The 18,124-nt window shown below is 54.2% G+C and overlaps 1 protein-coding gene across 1 annotated transcript; it reads left to right on the forward strand.

Annotated features, from left to right (window-relative positions):
• Positions 1 to 6,551, forward strand: DDX56 (DEAD-box helicase 56). The gene is made up of 14 exons (XM_037150306.2): positions 1 to 108; positions 243 to 404; positions 949 to 1,109; positions 1,257 to 1,427; positions 1,547 to 1,637; positions 2,185 to 2,429; positions 2,724 to 2,843; positions 3,374 to 3,487; positions 3,582 to 3,676; positions 4,327 to 4,400; positions 4,490 to 4,579; positions 5,104 to 5,209; positions 5,848 to 5,918; positions 6,275 to 6,551. The coding sequence occupies exons 1-14, from the start codon at positions 28 to 30 to the stop codon at positions 6,350 to 6,352; spliced, it is 1,659 nt and encodes a 552-aa protein (XP_037006201.2). The 5' UTR covers positions 1 to 27; the 3' UTR covers positions 6,353 to 6,551.
• Positions 6,552 to 18,124: the final 11,573 nt, after the last annotated feature.

Below are 18,124 nucleotides of genomic sequence, written 5' to 3' on the forward strand. Positions count from 1 at the left end.
GCAAGCTTTTCGTGTTGCGCATGCGCGATGTCACTAAGGAGCTCCAGCATGGCCGACTCTGAGCATCTAGGCTTTGAACACATGGGTCTTGACCCGCGGCTGCTGCAGGTACCGCGGGGACTAAGGATCAGGGCCGGTGTGGCGGGCGGCAGCGGGGACGCGGCAGGCTGTGAAGCCGGGCCGGCCTGGCTGGGGGCCACTCTAGGGTGCGCGCCGCGTGAGTCGCCCCTCGTCTCTTCTAGGCCGTCACCGACCTGGGCTGGTCACGGCCCACACTGATCCAGGAAAAGGCCATCCCGCTGGCCCTGGAGGGGAAGGACCTCCTGGCTCGGGCCCGCACTGGCTCTGGGAAGACGGCTGCCTATGCCATTCCGATGCTGCAGCTGCTGCTCCACAGGAAGGCGGTGGGTCGCGGCAGGGGCCCAAAGGTGGGAGGGGAGATACAGGGGTCTGAATGCTCGTCGTACCCTTTTGGAAAGGCGTGTGGTTGTCACCGGTCTTTCCCAAGAACCAGGCTTTCTTGTGGCCTCTTAAACCTGTGAGGGATGGCCCGAGAGAGCCTGGTGCTGTCCTGGCAGACTGGGCTGGACTCCAAGTCACCTGGGTCTTAGTCCAAACTCCGCTACTACCACTGTGATTTTGAGTAAGTCTTCTTTCTGCTGTAAAAATCACCGCCCGCCCCCATTCCTTATAGGCTATGATGAAACACCAACTGCATAATTGGTGCATTTTAAGTAACTTGATAACCCTGAAGTAAGTTAGTCTTTGAGGGTCAGCGCTTGGGAAAGAGCCCTCTTGTTCCACATCCTGAGGTGCAGAGAAGTAAGCACCGAGTCATTTGGAAGTCATAGCAGTTGGGTCAAAGTGTCTTGAAGAGTTAGAGAAAGCACCAGTTAGCCACAGTGATGGGGACGGACTATCTGAAGTCTTCAGTTTGTGCTCTTTCAGTCGGGCCCCGCAGTGGAGCAGGCTGTGCGCGGCCTTGTCCTCGTGCCTACCAAGGAACTGGCTCGGCAGGCCCAGTCCATGATTCAGCAGCTGGCTGCCTACTGTGCCCGAGACATCCGGGTGGCCAATGTCTCAGCCACAGAAGACTCAGCCTCTCAAAGGTGGGAGAAAGAACCAGGGCTGTGGGGGAATGAAGCTGCACAGAGATGTGGGATTGGGTTTATGTGTAGCCAGGAAGGAAGGGGGCTGGTCCTGGGAGAGGTCCTAGCTGTACCTCCTCCCAACACTGAGGTGTTGCCTGCCTACAGAGCTGTGCTGATGGAGAAGCCCGACATAGTGGTGGGGACCCCTTCTCGCATAGTAAACCATGTGCAACAAGGTAGCTTGAAGCTGCAGGACTCCCTAGAGCTGCTGGTGATGGATGAGGCTGATCTTCTTTTCTCCTTTGGCTTCGAGGAAGAGCTCAAGAGTCTTCTCTGGTGAGGAAGAGGCATGTGGGGGCTGTGAGTCAACACCAGGGCTTGGGGCAGGGGGCCAGAAGCTGCCACAATTAGAGGCCTGTGGAGCTGGAGTCTGATGGAGGTCTGTTTTGTTTTAGTCACTTGCCCCGGATTTATCAGGCTTTTCTGATGTCAGCTACTTTTAATGAAGATGTACAGACACTCAAGGAGCTGGTGCTGCATAACCCGGTGAGTGCCCTGTGCAAGTGTCTGGAACAGCTGACATGTGATTCTCTTGAGGACTTGATCCTCCCTGCTCCCTGCTCAGGGGTTTTTTGGGGGGACAGTTGTTACTGGTTTAACCTTCTGTTTTTAAAGCACTACGAGCCAGTATTCATCAATACCATCCTCCCTTTAAATCTAAAGTCACTGTACAGTTCCAGAGGTCCCTTAGGGGTTTATATGATAGTTCACCTGAGCAGGGACCTCAAGTGGCAGAAAGGCTGCCTTTAGCAGCAGGTGAAAGTTCTCTACTTTGTAACCTTTGCTTTTCTGACAGGCTGCTGCTGTAGGATGCCCCTCCTCACTCCAGTCGTTTGTTTGTTTCTCTGTGTTCTGTTCCCCAAATGCTTTGCATGTAACTTTACATTCTACATATTAGGGACCTTTGACTCCATACATCAGCTGGAGGGAACCCATGGTGCCATGAACTAGCACATTTGCACTGTGGTTGGTGAGCCAGTGGCTTGCGATAGCATTTCTCTCCTCTTTCCTGACCACAGGTCTGTCCCCCCAGGTCACTCTCAAGTTGCAAGAGTCCCAGCTGCCAGGGCCAGAGCAGTTACAGCAGTTTCAGGTGGTCTGTGACACAGAGGAAGACAAATTTTTGTTGCTGTATGCCCTGCTCAAGCTCTCGTTGATTCGGGGCAAGTCCCTGCTCTTCGTGAACACTCTGGAGCGGAGTTACCGGCTGCGCCTGTTCCTGGAGCAGTTCAGCATCCCTGCCTGCGTGCTCAATGGGGAGCTCCCCCTGCGCTCTAGGTGTGCTGCAGTGGATGTCTCAGCTGAAACACATTGAAGATGGGCTTGGAGAGGGGAGATGCACTTGATGTTCTTGTTTCTTAAGTGCTTAGAGGCCAGGTTTTGGGCTTAATTGATAGTGACTTTGTCACAAACTCTGAGAGACCCACTGTTGCTCTGTCTTCAGCTGAGGGGTTGAGTCATTAAGATAAAGCAGGAGGAGAGTTTAAGAGGAGGGAGAGCCAGAGGATGATGGTCACAGCAGTGCTGGGGTGGATGAGCTACTGGGGTTGACCCTCCCCTTTTGGCTCATAGGTGCCACATCATCTCACAGTTCAACCAAGGCTTCTACGACTGTGTCATAGCAACTGATGCTGAAGTCCTCGGGGCCCCAGTCAAAGGCAAGCGTCGGGGCACAGGGCCCAAGGGGGACAGGTGAGCCCATGCTTCTGTCCTCCATGCCTCCCCAGGGAGACAAATCAGGGTGCTAGAGTGGGGAGCCAGGCGTCTCTGCCAGCATAGCCCACAGAGCCCCTGCTTGGCTGCTGGGCCTGGAGAAAGGCAGTGAAGGGCACGCATGGTCCCTGGTGGCAAAAGGGGCTGGGCTGTCTGGGTTGTTGGAGCACTGGCTGGCACGGGGAGATGGCGCAGCCTGCTCTGGGTGCAGTTGTGACTTGTGGGGAGGGTACTTCTGAGGGGCAAAGGGAGTCTGGAGTGTGTCTTCCTGATAGGGTTCTCAGATCACTGCATGGGGCAGTTAGTTTCGCTGATGCCCCAGAGCCGAGGTCAGGGCTGAGGTGTGGCTGCCCCACTACCCTGCTCCTGGACCAGTTCTGAAGGTCAAGTCTTACACTCTTAGGTCCCGTGGCTCCACACAGCTTTGTTTGGAGACTCGGTGGATTCAATGGGCATGAGAACTTGGTCCAGGGAGTGCCAGGGTGAGTCTGTTGTGGTGTTCCCTGCAGGGCCTCTGACCCAGAAGCAGGTGTGGCTCGAGGTATAGACTTCCACCACGTGTCTGCTGTGCTCAACTTTGACCTCCCCCCCAGCCCTGAGGCCTACATCCACCGTGCTGGCAGGTAGGGGGGCTGGGTGTGGCAGGCTGGGCACCAGGTCTGTGGGCTCCCCCAGGATGCAGGCCTGAAGCATGAGCGGGGCTGTCTCTCCTTGCAGAACGGCGCGTGCCAATAACCCAGGTGTAGTCTTGACCTTCGTGCTGCTGACAGAGCAGTCCCAGCTGGGCAAGATTGAGGAGCTTCTCGGTGGAGGTAAAAGCCAGGGTCAAGCTTCACCCAGGATGCCACGGAGCTGGGACACTAGTGTGACCAGCCACCACCTACCTGCTTGTCCCTGCTCACTCCAGGTCCCTTGCTCCATCCCCACCCTGCCCTCAATAGCAGGCACTGCCCCCATCACAGATGAGCAAGCTCAGGTCCAAGTCACATGTACTTCCTGCCCCAGCGACAAAAGGGCCAGGGGCAGGGAAGAGGGTTTGGGAGACGGCAGCAAGGCTGGCAGTGTCTCAGGAGGCAGCCTTGGGAAAGGGTGCAGTCTTGGGGCAGCCAGGCTCTGGCCCAGGCTCTGAGAAGGAGATGGTGGAGGAGGGTTGGGCGAGGGCCTACCACTAGGACATTAAGGGCGTGGGGTCCAGAGTGGCCTTGGGGAAGGAGAGTAAGGGGCTGGGCAGGTCCTGAGGATGAGGGGTGTGGTGGGCACTGGGGACATGGGGCATTGGGCCACCCTACCCTGGCTGCAGCACCTAGAGAACTGTTGAAGCTGTTGGCAAGACCCAGGTTTCTCGCTGCATGTGCAGATCACATTGCAGGGAGCGGGCTGGCAGTGCCCGCTCATGAGGGTGGGGGGTGTGGGCAGTTGCAGGTTTGTGGCCTGGGTGTTGCTCATGGTTGCTTCGCCACAGAGACTGGGGCCCCTGCTCTGCTCCCCTACCAGTTCCGCATGGAGGAGATCGAGGGCTTCCGCTACCGCTGCAGGGTGAGTGGGCTGGGAGGGTGGGTGCAGTGGGTTCCTGGGGGAGGGGGACCCTGGCTGCACCAGTGCCCTGACCCTCGGTGTCTGCCCAGGACGCCATGCGCTCCGTGACTAAGCAGGCCATCCGAGAGGCGAGGCTGAAGGAGATCAAGGAAGAGCTTCTGCACTCGGAGAAGCTGAAGGTAAGGGTGCTGAGCCCAGGCTGAGGCCTCGGTGGTGGGTGGGACTTGCGGAGCCATCTCTTTGGCTAGAGGTGATTCCGTGGAGGACAGTGGCCTTCTTTGCCACCATGACAGAGTCTGTGAACATGCATGTTATGCGTGTGCCTGAGCTAGTCCCAGTGTTGTGTCCAGAAGCGGGCACACTTGAGCGCCCCCCCACCACAGAGACGCACTGAGCAAAGTGGGGAGTGCTGCACAGACCAGGAGGAGGGGCTGTGTGTGTGTCAGTGCTGGGATAGCCTGGGATGGTGCCAAGGGATGGGTGCGCTGTGCTACTGTGTGCCACCGAATGCTCCACAGAAAAGGCAGTGAGTGTGGTGGGGGACGTGAGATCCCATCGGCGGCTGCATCTGGGAGGGACCAGGTGATCAGCACAGGCAGTGGGAAACCCTGCTTTGTAAACTCCAAGCATGAGTTGCCCCCTGGGAACTCTGGGATACTACACACAGGCACGCCCTGCAGTGCTCTCCTCCTGTTCCCCTCAGACGTACTTTGAAGACAACCCCAGGGATCTCCAGCTGCTGCGGCATGACCTGCCCTTGCACCCCGCTGTGGTGAAGCCTCACCTGGGCCACGTCCCTGACTACCTGGGTGAGTGGGCCCTGGGCAGGTGGTGGTGCAGTGGGTCCTGGGCGCTGGGCGCTGGGCTGCTGGGACCTCTTAGCCCAGTGACATCGTGTGCACAGACACACGCAGACCCACTCACCTTGTATCCCCAATGCGTGTTACTCTGGGGACAGGTGGCACAAGGAGCACAGAAAGAGCCCCATCTGTGTCATGTCAGAGCAAAGTCATTTGCCAGCAGTGTGGAGCCTGGCCAGACAGGGCTGTGCTTGCACTGAGGGTAGGTGCGGGTGAGGGCAGAGGCCAAGGCTCCTGCTGCAGGCAGGAGTGACGGAGCTGATAGGTGAGGATGGATGTGTGGGGAGAGGCGACCAGTCTGGATGCATTTGTGGTGACGCACCACACGTGCGAGGATCGCAGGTTTTTTCTGTTTTAGCAGCATTTCCTTTTTCAGAAACATACTGTCTTTTTTTTTTTTCTGTTATGTGATTATTGCAGCAGCCTCTATGAGAACAAATAGCATTGTGGGCACTTGACCATGGACTGGAGTGTGGCTTTGGGCCACAATGGGGGAGAGCCCGCTTGGGGGGCCTGGAGGGCGTGTGGGTGCAGAGGGGTTGGCCAAGGGCTGGGCGGCAGCTGCTGAGGCTTCTTGTCTCTTACAGTCCCTCCTGCTCTTCGTGGCCTGGTTCGCCCTCACAAGAAGCGGAAGAAGGTGTCCTCTAAGAAGGTCAAGGTATGTCCCCTCATCACCATGGTGTGCATGCTTTGGAGGAGAGTGGCTCCAACAACTGGCCCTAAACTCCTGGCTCCCAGGTCAAAGTCATGGGGGCTGGGACTCCCTCAACCCCCCCACCTGTGTCTTCAGGAGCAAAGGAGGACTGGCTTTCTGTCCCCCTGCCCTCCACTCCCCTCCCAGCTGTAGGGGGGAGGTGGGCCAGAGGCTGCAGGATGTGGCGGCCACAGTAGCATCTTTCCTGGGCGCCTGGATTGCAGGGCCTTGAAGTGGCGGCACCACCCACTTCTCAGCCTGTCTCAGTTTGGGCATTTGACGTCCAACTCCCCCTGCTGACCTGTGACCTCTTTCCACAGAAGGCAAAGGCCCAGAACCCACTGCGCAGCTTTAGGCACAGAGGAGAGAAGCACAGACCCACGATGGGGCCCTCCTGAGTCTGTCCAGGCAGTCTGTGTGTCTTCCGGGGCTCCCAGGGCCAAGCATGGTGGGAAGTGGACATTCCCTTGGACAGACTGGATTCCTGCCCTGGAGGGACACCCTGGGTCCTGGGCAGGCGGACTGTGGCCTCTAGGCCCGTGGCACTGCCAGGCCAGCGTTTGTGCCTTACAGACAATAAAGGTTCTTGCTGCCTTGGTTTGGGCCTCCTGTAGGTGGGAAGGGGCTACCCCCAAAACTGCTTCTGGGAGGGAGTGCCTGGTCCTGCCAGTTGTGTGCAGTCCCTTTGGCCAGCAGGGGTCAGCCGTGTGACGCTGTAGCCTGGGGCCTTTAGGCTCTGGGAGACACCTGCCCTGTCCAGGTCTCTTTCCAGCCCACACCTGCTCCTGCAGCCTCTGTTTGGGGTCTTGCTGACCAGTTTCTATCCCTTGAAGCTTGGAAATGACATTTCACCCACAGGGAGGACAGGCCTTCCTCACCTTGAGCCTGCTGCCTCCCCCTCCATGTGGTAGATGCAGCCCTCCAGTACCTTGCTGCTCCCGTCAGCACACCTGCATGTGCTCTCAGTGCCTGGGGTGGGGGTGAGGGGCATTGTTTACATGCATTGTTCTTTGCTCTGCATTGGGCCATGAGGCTCTGACAAGAGAGGGTTTCCCTGTCAGGCCGGCTGCCCAGCTCCTGCTGTGCAGACGATGGGCCCTGCTAGCTGCCCTTGGTTGTGCTCCTCATCCCAGTATCTCCTCCACCTGCTCAGTGGGCCTTGCAGGCTGGGCTGTGGAGGTGGGGAGCTGGTGTGGGCCTGGGGGCACTGGGACACAGTCGGGGAGAAAGCCCACTGGCCCGGGCGTTTCAGAAGGAAAACCCGCTGTGGTGTCAGCACAGGCGGTATGCATGGGGTGAGTGCCGACACTTGGTCATTGCTAGGGTGGGTCCCCCAGCTTTTCCTGCCCTGGGTCTGCTTGGAGGACTTTTGGAGACCAGGCTATGTGTAGGGGGAAGAGGTCTCTGCTTGGGGGATCATGTGGCTGTAGTGAGACAGCAGCCAGAGCAGTGCACCAGGGCGCCCATGTCCCCTGTGGCTCAGGTGTTCTTGGAGGAATGAGTAATATGGTGAATAAGAATGGCAGCTTTACAGCATCTGCTGGGTCCCCTTGGGGCAACCCCCCTGGCAGCATAGAAGGAAGCGGGCTCACACCTTCCCCCCCTGCTTTGCAAGGCAAGCTAAGAGGCGAGGCCTGGCCCCAGACACGGGTTTGCTCTGGAGCAGTGCAGCCACGTTGCCCTGTACCTGCTCCTCTGACCCGCCACCGCTGTCCCTCCTGGCCAGTGGCCTGTGTCTCAGAACCAGTGTGGATATAGGAGACGGGCCACTTGGGCTTCAACAGTGACGGCCCTTCTGGAAGGGGGCTCTTCATTGGTCTGTGTCTCTGCATGGGGCTGGGTGCAGGCCTGGTGGCTACACTGCACGGTGCACTGTGGGCCAAAGCATGTGCCTCAGTTGGCACGCACGTGCTCCTGTGGGGGCTGGGGCAGAGGAGCAAGCTCCTGGCGCAGGGGTCCTAGTGTGAGGAGGCTGGGCAGGCTTGCCGTCTATTCGAAGCACTGCTGTTCCTCTCCCCACCACACCCTAGGGAGCTGACCTTGCCTGGTTACCTTTCCTGAGCTGGAGCAGGCCCTGACATTGGGTGGGGTGTGGACCAGCCCGGGCTCCGGGTGCCCAGGTGTCTCATTCTGGCCCTGCACAACCCCTTTGCATGTGGGGGAGCTGAGGCTGCTCAGTGAGTGCCGGAAAGGTGCATGGATCTGGACGTCCAGGGGTGGGGCCAGCTTGCTGTAGCTCAGCTGACTGAGCAGCAGATAAGTGGTGGTTCCCAGGGTGACCCAGTGGGACCAAGGGCAGGGAGGTTGGTGGAGTCCCAGGACCATCCCCACCTCTGGTAGGTGTAGTCACATCCACACCTGACTGGGCACCCTGTGCCAGGGACTGGAAGCGTTGGCAGGCTCAGCCTTGTGTGGGAGAAGCTTTGGGGGATCAAGAATCAGTCCTCAATCTGCCTTACCTCCCAGGGCCCAAGAAGCACCCATCTATGCTGCAACACCTGTTGGGGCCAGCCAGGTGCAGGCGCTCAGCTGAGGGCCAGTGAGTGTGGGTGGAGCTGGGTAGCCACCCTTTGGGATGTCCAGGGTGCCAGGAGAGCTCTGCAGGGTATCCCCTGGCTGGAAGGGTCCTGGAAGCTGTCTGTCAGGTGACTGAGCCTGGAAGAGTGGGAGGGACCAGCAGCCCAGAGGGACCAGCAGGTGGCAGTGTTGGGTATGTGTGTGTTTGGGGGGGGGGCAGCCCAGCATGTCTGAGGGTGCAACGAAAACTGAAGGGGTCACAAGTGGGCTGAGAAACTGGCTGGGTGTGCGAACAGGTGCAGCTGATCTCTAGGCAGGGTGTGCCCCTATCAGATGGCCTTAAGCCTCAGTGATAACGGCACAGAAACCTCTGGACCCAGAGCACAAGCAGGGTCAAGTGCATTTCCCAGTCCAGCTAATGCCCCATCTGCTGAGGATCAGTGACTCAGCTTTTGGAGAACTGTTGGTTTGGGGACTTTGGTCTCCAGGGGCAGTGTTCCCAGGAGGAAGTGGCCAACAGCTTGAAATTGTGCAGGAAGGTGCCTCTGCCACATGCCCTTTTTCCTCCAGGAAGAAGCATGTGGACAGCCCACCTTGGGGAGGGGTGCTGCGAGCCAGCTGTCCTGCATTGGTCACGGCCATTTTCACCCAGAAAAGAAGTCATCCACTGGCAGGGGCAGATGCTCCGGCCCAGCTTCCTTTTCACTGTGCAGGGGGCCATGTGAGTCAGACTCTCTCCTCCCAGGGCATCCCCTGCAAGCCCACTGGGAAGCAGTCTTTGTGGTGCCCGGGATGTGCTGCCCAGCCTCCAGGGAGATGCCTTGCTCTTGGCCTGCTCCAGGGCCTCCTCTGTAGGAGGAGTGATGTTCCCCATTGAGTGTTTTCAGTTCGGGGTGCACATCCAAGCCAGCTCTGACACAAGGTCCTTAAGCTGTCACGTGCCTTCGAATCACAGCAGCTTGTTAGGGTGAGACGCCCCAGCCAGGCTGGGCCAGAATCTGATCTACACTCCTGACGACCTCCTCCCCAGGAAGGCTGATGCTCCTGGGCCCAGAGCACCCTCAGGAGCTGAGTGGTGATGTCTGTGCACCCATCCCATTTTACAGATGGGGGAATAGCCCCAGGGAGTAAGTTGCCGGCCTCACACCCTCTGGCTCAGGGGCCGAGTAGGAAGTTGTTCAGATCTGTGGGTCCCAACCTGGAATCTGGGGTGCGGCTGGGTTCAGCCTGTCCTGTTCCTTCCGCCTCAGCTTCCCCCCTGCGGTTCTATGATGGGGCATGACCCTTCAGCATATGTACATCTGAGTCAGTACTTGTGATAATATTAAGCAATGATGCGTTTATCTGGAACTCAAACCTGGCTGGTGCCCTGGCTCACTCTTGCTAAATCTGGCAACCCTGGTTGTAGGACCCTCTTATCCAGGCACTGCTTCCCCTCAGGAGCCTTCCTGAGCCCCAGCCAGGGCCAGCTGCCCTTTTCTCAGTGTTACCTGGGGTTAGTTTTGTTCCGTTTCGAGTCTGAGCACAGCAGTACCTGCTTATTCCTCACTCCCAGCCAAGTGGCATGAGGCTATGCACATGGCCCCAGGGTGTCTTGCACACAGCTTGTGGGAGCTGGGGGTGGGGGGTGGCAAGAATGGTACCCGTTTCCTAACATCATGTCATGGGTCTGTGCTCTGGTGCCTGGCGGCTGCTTCTGACCAAAGAGGAGGCAGCCATTGCTGCACCTCCACCCTTGTAGCAAGACCCTCTCCTTTTGGCTCAAGTGACTTCCAGGGAATTAAAAGGACCAGTGACCTTTTATTCCCTCTTTCATTTTTTACTTTCCCCTCCTTCAGAAGCCAGACATTAAAAACTAGGGGATTCAAACACGGCTGCACATGCAGGGGAAATTAGAAAGTGACTCCACAAGCCCAGGGAGCGGCTCAGAAAAGACCTGAGAAGACCTTAGATTTACACTTCAGGCTGATCTTGGCATAGTGACATCCTACCACAAATTTTTTTAATATTTTACTTATTTATTTTTAGAGAGGGGGGTCAGGAAGGAGAAAGAGTGGGAGAGAAACATCAATGTATGGTTGCCTCTCATGTGTCCCCCGCTGAAGACTTGGCCCGCAACCCAGGCATGCGCCCCAACTGGGAATTGAACTAGCAGCCCTTTGCTTTGCAGGCCCATGCTCAATCCACTGAGCTACACCAGTCAGGGCCACAATTAAAAAATATATATATTTTAAAAAGATTTTAGAGAAGGGGGAAGGGAGAGAGAAAGAGAGAGAGAAACATCAGTGTGTGGTTGCCTCTCAAGTGCCCCCTATCAGGGATGCAGCCAGCAACCCAGGCATGTGCCCTGACTGGGAATTGAACTGGTGTCCTTTGGTTTGCAAGCTGGCACTCAATCCACTGAGCCACACCAGCCAGGGCCAATTTTTTAAAAAGAAATAAAACCAATAAGAAACCCCAGGGAGGGGGAAGAATCTGATTCCCAGATTTATTAAATTCAAATGTTCATTACACAACAAAAACAAAAACCACAAGGTCCACAAAGAAACTGGAAACTGTGGCCCACACAAAGAAAAAAAGTAAGTCAACAAACTGTGGAAAAGGCTTGATGGCAGTTGTACTAGCCACAAACTTTCAAACAACCATCTTAAATATGCTCATAAAACTGAAGGAAGGTTAGAGAAGGTTAAGAAAATATTGTGTGGAAATTCTGAATGGGAAAAAAAGATCCAATAGAAATTTCAAGAAGAGATCAAAACAAAAAGAAATTCTGGAGCCAGAACTACAATAACTGAAATGAAAAGTTCACGAGGGATTTGAAGGCAGACTTGAGCAGGCGCCAGAAGGAATCAGTGAACTTGAAGGTAGAACAATGGAAATCATTGAGTGTAAGGAAGAGGAAGGACAGAGATTGAAGGAAAACGGAGTCTAGAGACCCCGGGGACATGGAGAGGGAGCCAGCATGCACGTCATGTCAGGGGAGCCCCAGGAGGAAGAGTGAGGAGGGGCTGAGAGAGTGCCAAGGGATGGCTGAAGACTTTCCAGGTTTGATGACTGACATCCAAGAAACTCCTTGAATTCCAAGGAAGGTGGACCAAAAGACCCACCCAGAGGTACGCCATGACCTAGTTTACAAAGGTCAAAGCAAGAATCCTGAAGGCAGCAAGAGAAGAGCAAACCATCCCATACAAGGGCTCCTCTGAAAGATTATCAGCAGGTATCTCATCAGAGGGAATTAAAAGGACCAGTGACCTTTTGTTCCCTCTTTCATTTTTCACTTTTCCCCCCCTTCAGAAGCCAGACATTAAAACTAGGGGATTCAAACACAGCTGCACATGCAGGGGAAATTAGAAAGTGACTCTGCAAGCCCAGGGAGCGGCTCAGAAAAGACTTGAGAAGACCTTAGCTTTACACTTTAGGCTGATCTTGGCATAGTGACATCCTACCACAATTTTTTTTAAAATAAAGGAGATAAGGATTTTTTAGAAAGATTTATTTATTTGTAGAGAGAGGGGAAGATAGGGAGAAAGAGAGGAAGAGAAACATCAATGTGTGGTTGCCTTTCACATGCCCCTCACTGAGGACCTGGCCCAAAACCCAGGCATGTGCCCTGACTGGGAATTGAACCTGCAACCCTTTGGTTCGAAGCCCATGCTCAATCCACTGAGCTACATCAGCCAGGGCCCTACAACAATTTTTTAAAAATACTTAAGATTTTATTTATTTTTAGAGAGGGGGAAAGGGAGAGAGAAAGAGAGAGAGAGAAACATCAGTACGTTCATCAGAACACATAGGCTGGTATGTTTAAGGTGCTTATTTTTTTTTAAAGCTATCAACATGAATCTTATAGCTGGCAAAATTTTCCTTCAAAAATGAAGAAGAAATTAAAACACGCCCAGATACACAGAAAACTGAGGCAGCTCTTAACTAATGAGTCTGCCCTGCTGGAAGTGCCCAGAGGGGCTCTGTGGGTGACTTGTCAGGGCACCAAACAGTGGCTCGCAGCCAACTGGGGAGCACAGGGGCAATTGTAAAAGTGGAATTAGTGGAACAGTGGTTTGTAGCTGCATTTTTTGTTTTCTATGCGGTAAGAAACTAGTAAATTTAAAGAGAAAATTATTAATGCAAAAGCCAGTATTAATGTGTCTTGGTCTATAACTCCAAATCTTTTGTACATAACTTAGGAGACTAATGCATTTGAAATAATTATTATTCTATGTTTTGGGCACGCAATATATGAAGACGTAAATTTGGCCTGGGCTGGTGTAGCTCAGTGGATTGAGTGCCAGTTTGTGAACCAAAGGGTCGCTGGTTATATTCCCAGTCAGGACACATGCCTGGGTCGCAGGCCAGGTCCCCAGCTGAGGGGAGAGGCACCCACACATTGATGCTTCTCTCCCTCTTTTTCTCCCTTCCTTCCTTTCTCTCTAAATAAATAGATAAAGTCTTTTTAAAAAGATGTAAATTTGAGGCATTGAAAGGGGTGGAGACAGCACTGTAAAGGAGCAAAGTTTTGTATGTTATTGAAGCTAAACCGCAATAAATTCAAATTAGAGTGTTAAGAGTTGAGGATGTTCAATGTAATGCCCATGAGAAGCACAAAGACAGCAGCCACAGAAAATAGCACCAAAGGAAATGAGAAGGGAGTTTCAAGGTTTTCCTAATAAAAATCAACCAAACACAAGAGAAGACTAACATAGGACATGAGACAAAAAGCGCTCTAAGGCATACAGAGAACAAATAGTAACTCCTTGCCAGCAATTACTTTAAATGTAAGTAGGTTGGTCTCTCCAGTCGAAAGCCTGAGATTGGCACAATGGACTGAAAAGCGTGGTCCAGCGACTTGCTGTCTACAAGACAGCACGTGAGATCCCGAGAGGCGCCCGGGTGGAAGGCGAAAGGGCGGGAGAGGTGCTTTCTATGCAAATGCAACCGGGAGAGTGGAGGGGCAGCTCTCCTGACATCAGACCAGGGAGACTATAAATCAAAATGCTCGCAGAGACAAAGGAGGACGTTTCATGTGAGTCAAAAGTTCGATGAGGGAAAAGCGAGGATGTGTAAACATTCAGGCACCTTCGGACAGACCACCCAAAACCTATGAGGCAAAATGGATGGAGAAATGGAGAAACAGGAAGTTCTAGAATAACGGGGGGAGGGCTCGACACCCCACTCTCAATGTTGGGCAGAACAACCAGACAGAATAAGCAGGGAAACCGAGGACTCGAACAACCCAACAAACCACTGGGATCTCACAGACAGTTACAGAGCCTGCTACCCAACGACAGCAAAGCACCCGTGATTCTCGAGTCTCAGATATGCATGGGACAGTCCGCATGGTACACCAGGTGTCAGCCACAAATCAAGTTTCAACATTTAAAAACTTACATCCCACATGACGTATATGCTCTGACCGTAGCTGGCTAAAGTCAGAAATCACTGAGAGGAGGAAAGTGGGAAAATTCACACACGTGTGGAAGTGACACACTACAGTTGGGCCCCTGGTGGTCCAAGGAAAAAGTCACAGCAGTGCAGGAAAGAGGTGAAGATGGGCGAAGGCAGAAATGCAGCACATTGGACTGTGGGATGCAGTGAGGGCGGTGCTGAGCAGAACATTTGTCGCTGTAACTTCCCATCAAAGAAAGCGAGAAATGTTTCAAGTCAACAACCCCACTTGACAACATAAGGAAGTAGGAAAAAACAACTAAACCCAAAGCCAGCAGGAGGAAGGACATAGGAAAGACTAGAGCAGAGGTAAATGACACGGAGAACAGGAAAACAATATAGAAAATTACTGAAACCAAAAGTTGGTTCTTTGAAAAGATAGACGAAGTTGACACACCTCTAGCTGCATGAACCACAACGGGGAAGAGAAGACTCCAATTACTAAATCAGAGGTGGAAGTGGGGACAGCCAATTCTCTGGAAACGCAGCACTGCAAGAGAGTAATGCGAACAATTGTTACATCAACAGATTGTATCGCCTCGACAGACTCCTAGGAACACAGAAGCTACCAAGGCTACATCACGAACAGATAGACAAGCTGAATGGACCTATGAGTAGTAAGGGGGCTGAAACAGTAATAAAAAAAAATTCTGCAGGCGAAGAAAAGTTCTGCACCTGACAGCTCCACTGGTGGATTCTATCAAACATTTGAAGGAGAAGTGACACCAATACTCTGTAAACTCTCAGGAGAATTGAATGGGAGGGAACAGCTACTAATTCATTCTGTGAGACCCGCATTGCCCTGATAAAACTATAGACCAATATCCCTCATGAGCATCAATGCAAAAATCCTCAGCGAATTGCTAGCACATTGACTAAGTGTGATTTATTTCTAGGACACACACCTGTATTCAGAGAGGCGTGATGCAGAGCAACTACAACCCGAGGGCGCATAGACAGGTGAGTAGGTGAGCAAAGTGTGGCTTACACGTATTGTGGAATATTATTTAGGCTCAAAAGGAAGGAGGTTTCTGCAACACACTGCAACACGGATGGGCCTGGAGGAGGACATTGTGCCGAGTGAAATAAGCACATCACAGAAGGACAAGTACTATGTGATTCACTTATGCCGGATTTCTTACATGATTCCCAAATCATCGAGACAGAATGTATAATGATGAGCGCCAGGAGTTGGAGGCTGGGGAGTTACAGTTTAATGAGTGTAGAATTTCTTTTCCTTTTTAAAAAAAGATTTTATTTGTTTATTTTTAGAGAGTGGGGAAAGGAGGGAGAAAGAGAGGGCGAGAACCATCAATGTGTGGTCTCCTCTCACGCACCGTGCACCGGGGACCTGGCCCACAACCCAGACATGGGCCCTGACTGGGAACCGAACTGGCAACACTTTTGTTTGCAGGCTGGTGCTCCATCCACTGAGCCACACCAGTCAGGGCTGAGGATAGAATTTCTTGTTTTCAGGACGATCAAAGGTATGGGATGGTGGTGCCAGTGGGCACACAACAATGTGCATGTATTTAATACCCTGAACCGGACACTTGGAAATGGTCAAGGTGGTAAATGTCATGTTTCATGTGTTTTCCACACACTCACACGAAATATCTGCACAAAGAGCAGGCTTTGTCAGGGGTTTGGGAGAGGGAGGGATGCAGAGAGGGAGTAGAGGGAATTTGGGTGTAGAGAGGCTATTCTGTGCAATATTATAATGGCAGATACATGTCATTCCGTATTTGTCAAATCCTGTAAAATGTACAACACAAGAGACTGAGCTCTGACGTAAATTATTAACTCCAGTTAGTAAAGTGTTAGTACTGGCCCATCGATTGCAGCATATGTGCCAAGCTGTTTCAACAGGGAAACTGGTGGAGGATGAAGGGATATCGGAACTCTTCTCCCTTCTGCTCAGTTTTTCTGTAAACATAAGACTAGTAAGTCTATTCAAATTAAGTCTATTAAGAAAAAAAAGGCTTCACATTGGCCAGAACCAGATTGTGGGCCACCATGAGTTGTGACAGAGGCTGGGAGCCCAGGAAGCAGGATCTCTCGCCTTGGTTGTGGACGCAGTCCCCTCACTTAGTCCGGGCCCAGCGGTCAGAGACCGGAAGGTGCCACTGGGGGCCCAGATTCCACAGTCTGCTCACCCCCACGAGCCAGAGGCCACATAGACATCTTCCCCCCAAACCCCCGCCCAGTGCTGGGTGGAGTATTGCACAGGCACCCAGTCCTGTGCTGTGGCCCCTGCCCATGACTGGCTGGTGACTGGCCGAGCAACACCGCCTTGCCCCTCACTCAGCCAGGATGCACAGGCTGATGCTCCCAGAAGCCACGCAGCCAGCCCAAAAGCTCCTGCACCTGCCTGCCACCGGTCCACATGGGGCTTCCCTGAGCCTCCAACCAGTCTGACCCCTGCAGGTTCCTGGATGGCCCCTTCCCACCACTTCCTGAACTTGGTGGCTGGGTTCAGGGCCGGTTCCCTCTCTGGGCCTCTCCATGCAGTGCCCTTCTCCAGTTAAGAAATTTGTAAAGTCTGACAGCAGACCTAACACGCAGAGCGGGTCGGCTGGCCATAGGAAGAGTCTCGCCCCTCAGGGAGTCAGCATGCAAGAATCTGGCAGGTCCTTCCCCAGACATCCTGAACCGCCTGCCAGAGCTGCTGAACTGTGCACTTGGGATCGTAAACATGCCACTCTGACACTCTAATCTCATCTCTAGGATCTGGGTTTAAGGAAATAAATGCAAACTGGGGAACTACAGGTAGGCACAAAGACGCCAAAAACTTACTCATCATGAGATATGAGAACCAGCCAGCCAAGAAGACCTGTGGGCCAGTAGAACATAGCCCGGTGATGAGTGTGCTGATGAGGGCATGGCAGGAGTGTGGGGGGTTTGAGTAAAAGTCAGGGAGAAGTGGGACAATAGTGTGCCTGTGCCAAGCTCTCACCGTGAGCCGGTGCCCTCCGCAGCCTCACAGGTGCTGCGTGCAAAGAGAGCCACCATGGTAGATTGTAGTTGTCTCACAGGGGTCCCCAAAAGCTCATGCTGGACTCTGTTGCCATGGGCTCCCCAGGGCCACCCTGAGTTGGCAGTGGGGGCTGGGCCGGCAGCTCTACAGGGGCCACAGGAGCCTGGGGCTGAAGCTGCCCAAGTGTCCTCAACCAGCACCCACATTCTGTTCCGGCCACACCCCCACTGTCTCCCAAGGTCCCCGGTGAGCCCTCTCTCAAATGCACCCTGGTTGGCTTCCTGCCATCACCTGGAATCCCTGCTGCTGGGGGAGGCACCCGAGAGGAAGAGAGAGACCCAGGGTGGGTGGGGGCCAGCCCGGATGTGGGGATGGGGGTGACTGGCCCCAGGCTGCTGCAGCTCCTCTCGAGAATCAGGCTGAGGGGCCATCCTGAGCCTGCCCTGCCACCCCTCATGTTCTGGTCCCCTTCCCCGCCTCTGTCTTCCCAGATGTGTGGTTGGTGACGCCCCGGGTCAGGCCAGGGTCCATGACACAGGCTGGGGAGGCAGGAAGTCTCTCCCTTTAGCTGACCACAGCTGATATCTGCATCAGAGATGTCCCTGCAGCTGCCCTTATCAGCTCCACCTTGGGATTTGGGCCAAGGTCAGGCCCATCCTGGAGATAGGGAGATCTCTATCAGGAGGGAGCAGGTGGCGAATGCTGAGCACCTGGGCTGTGGTGAGGTGGGGTACTGCTAGGGGCTCCGAGCCACAGCCTGGCCCTCCAGCGTTGGGGAGACTGGAGACAGGGGAGCAGAGGGCCACAGCTCTCCCCTCGGGGCCTCTGGGCACTCAGTCCCCAGCAAGCTGGCCTTCCTCTGCCACCCAGAGTTGTTACTATGTAACACCACGGCTGAAGTGTCCCCTCTGTTATCAGACTGTTAATATTAATTAACAACGGTTGCTAAGGATGACAGCACAAGGGTGTGTCCCAGCCAGAACTGGCCTGGACCCAAGAGGGGGCTGGGGACAGTGGGCGTCTGAGACCAGGTGGGGTGGGGGCCGATTGGAGGGGTGAGTGGAGGTTTGCAGGACCACACTGAGCATCACCCCCCTGCCCCCCCCCCCCGCCGCTGCCCACCCTCTTCCCCCCTTCCCCCAGCCAGCAAGCCCTGGAGCAGAGGCCAGGTGAGTGCTGGGCTGTGGCAGGTTTCCAGCTAGCTCAGCCCTCTCTCTGCTCAAGTTGCTTTGGG

Source organism: Artibeus jamaicensis, unplaced genomic scaffold (genome assembly GCF_021234435.1).
Source record: "Artibeus jamaicensis isolate MK-2021 breed Jamaican fruit bat unplaced genomic scaffold, CSHL_Jam_final contig_886, whole genome shotgun sequence".
NCBI lineage: Eukaryota > Metazoa > Chordata > Mammalia > Chiroptera > Phyllostomidae > Artibeus > Artibeus jamaicensis.

Bases quoted from the DNA above. Each gene is read 5' to 3' on its own strand.
- DDX56 (XM_037150306.2), top strand. From the start codon at position 28: ATGTCACTAAGGAGCTCCAGCATGGCCGACTCTGAGCATCTAGGCTTT. The intron at 1,638-2,184 runs GTGAGTGCCCTG...CTGTCCCCCCAG, and splicing joins AGCTGGTGCTGCATAACCCG to GTCACTCTCAAGTTGCAAGA. The intron at 3,488-3,581 runs GTAGGGGGGCTG...CTCTCCTTGCAG, and splicing joins TACATCCACCGTGCTGGCAG to AACGGCGCGTGCCAATAACC.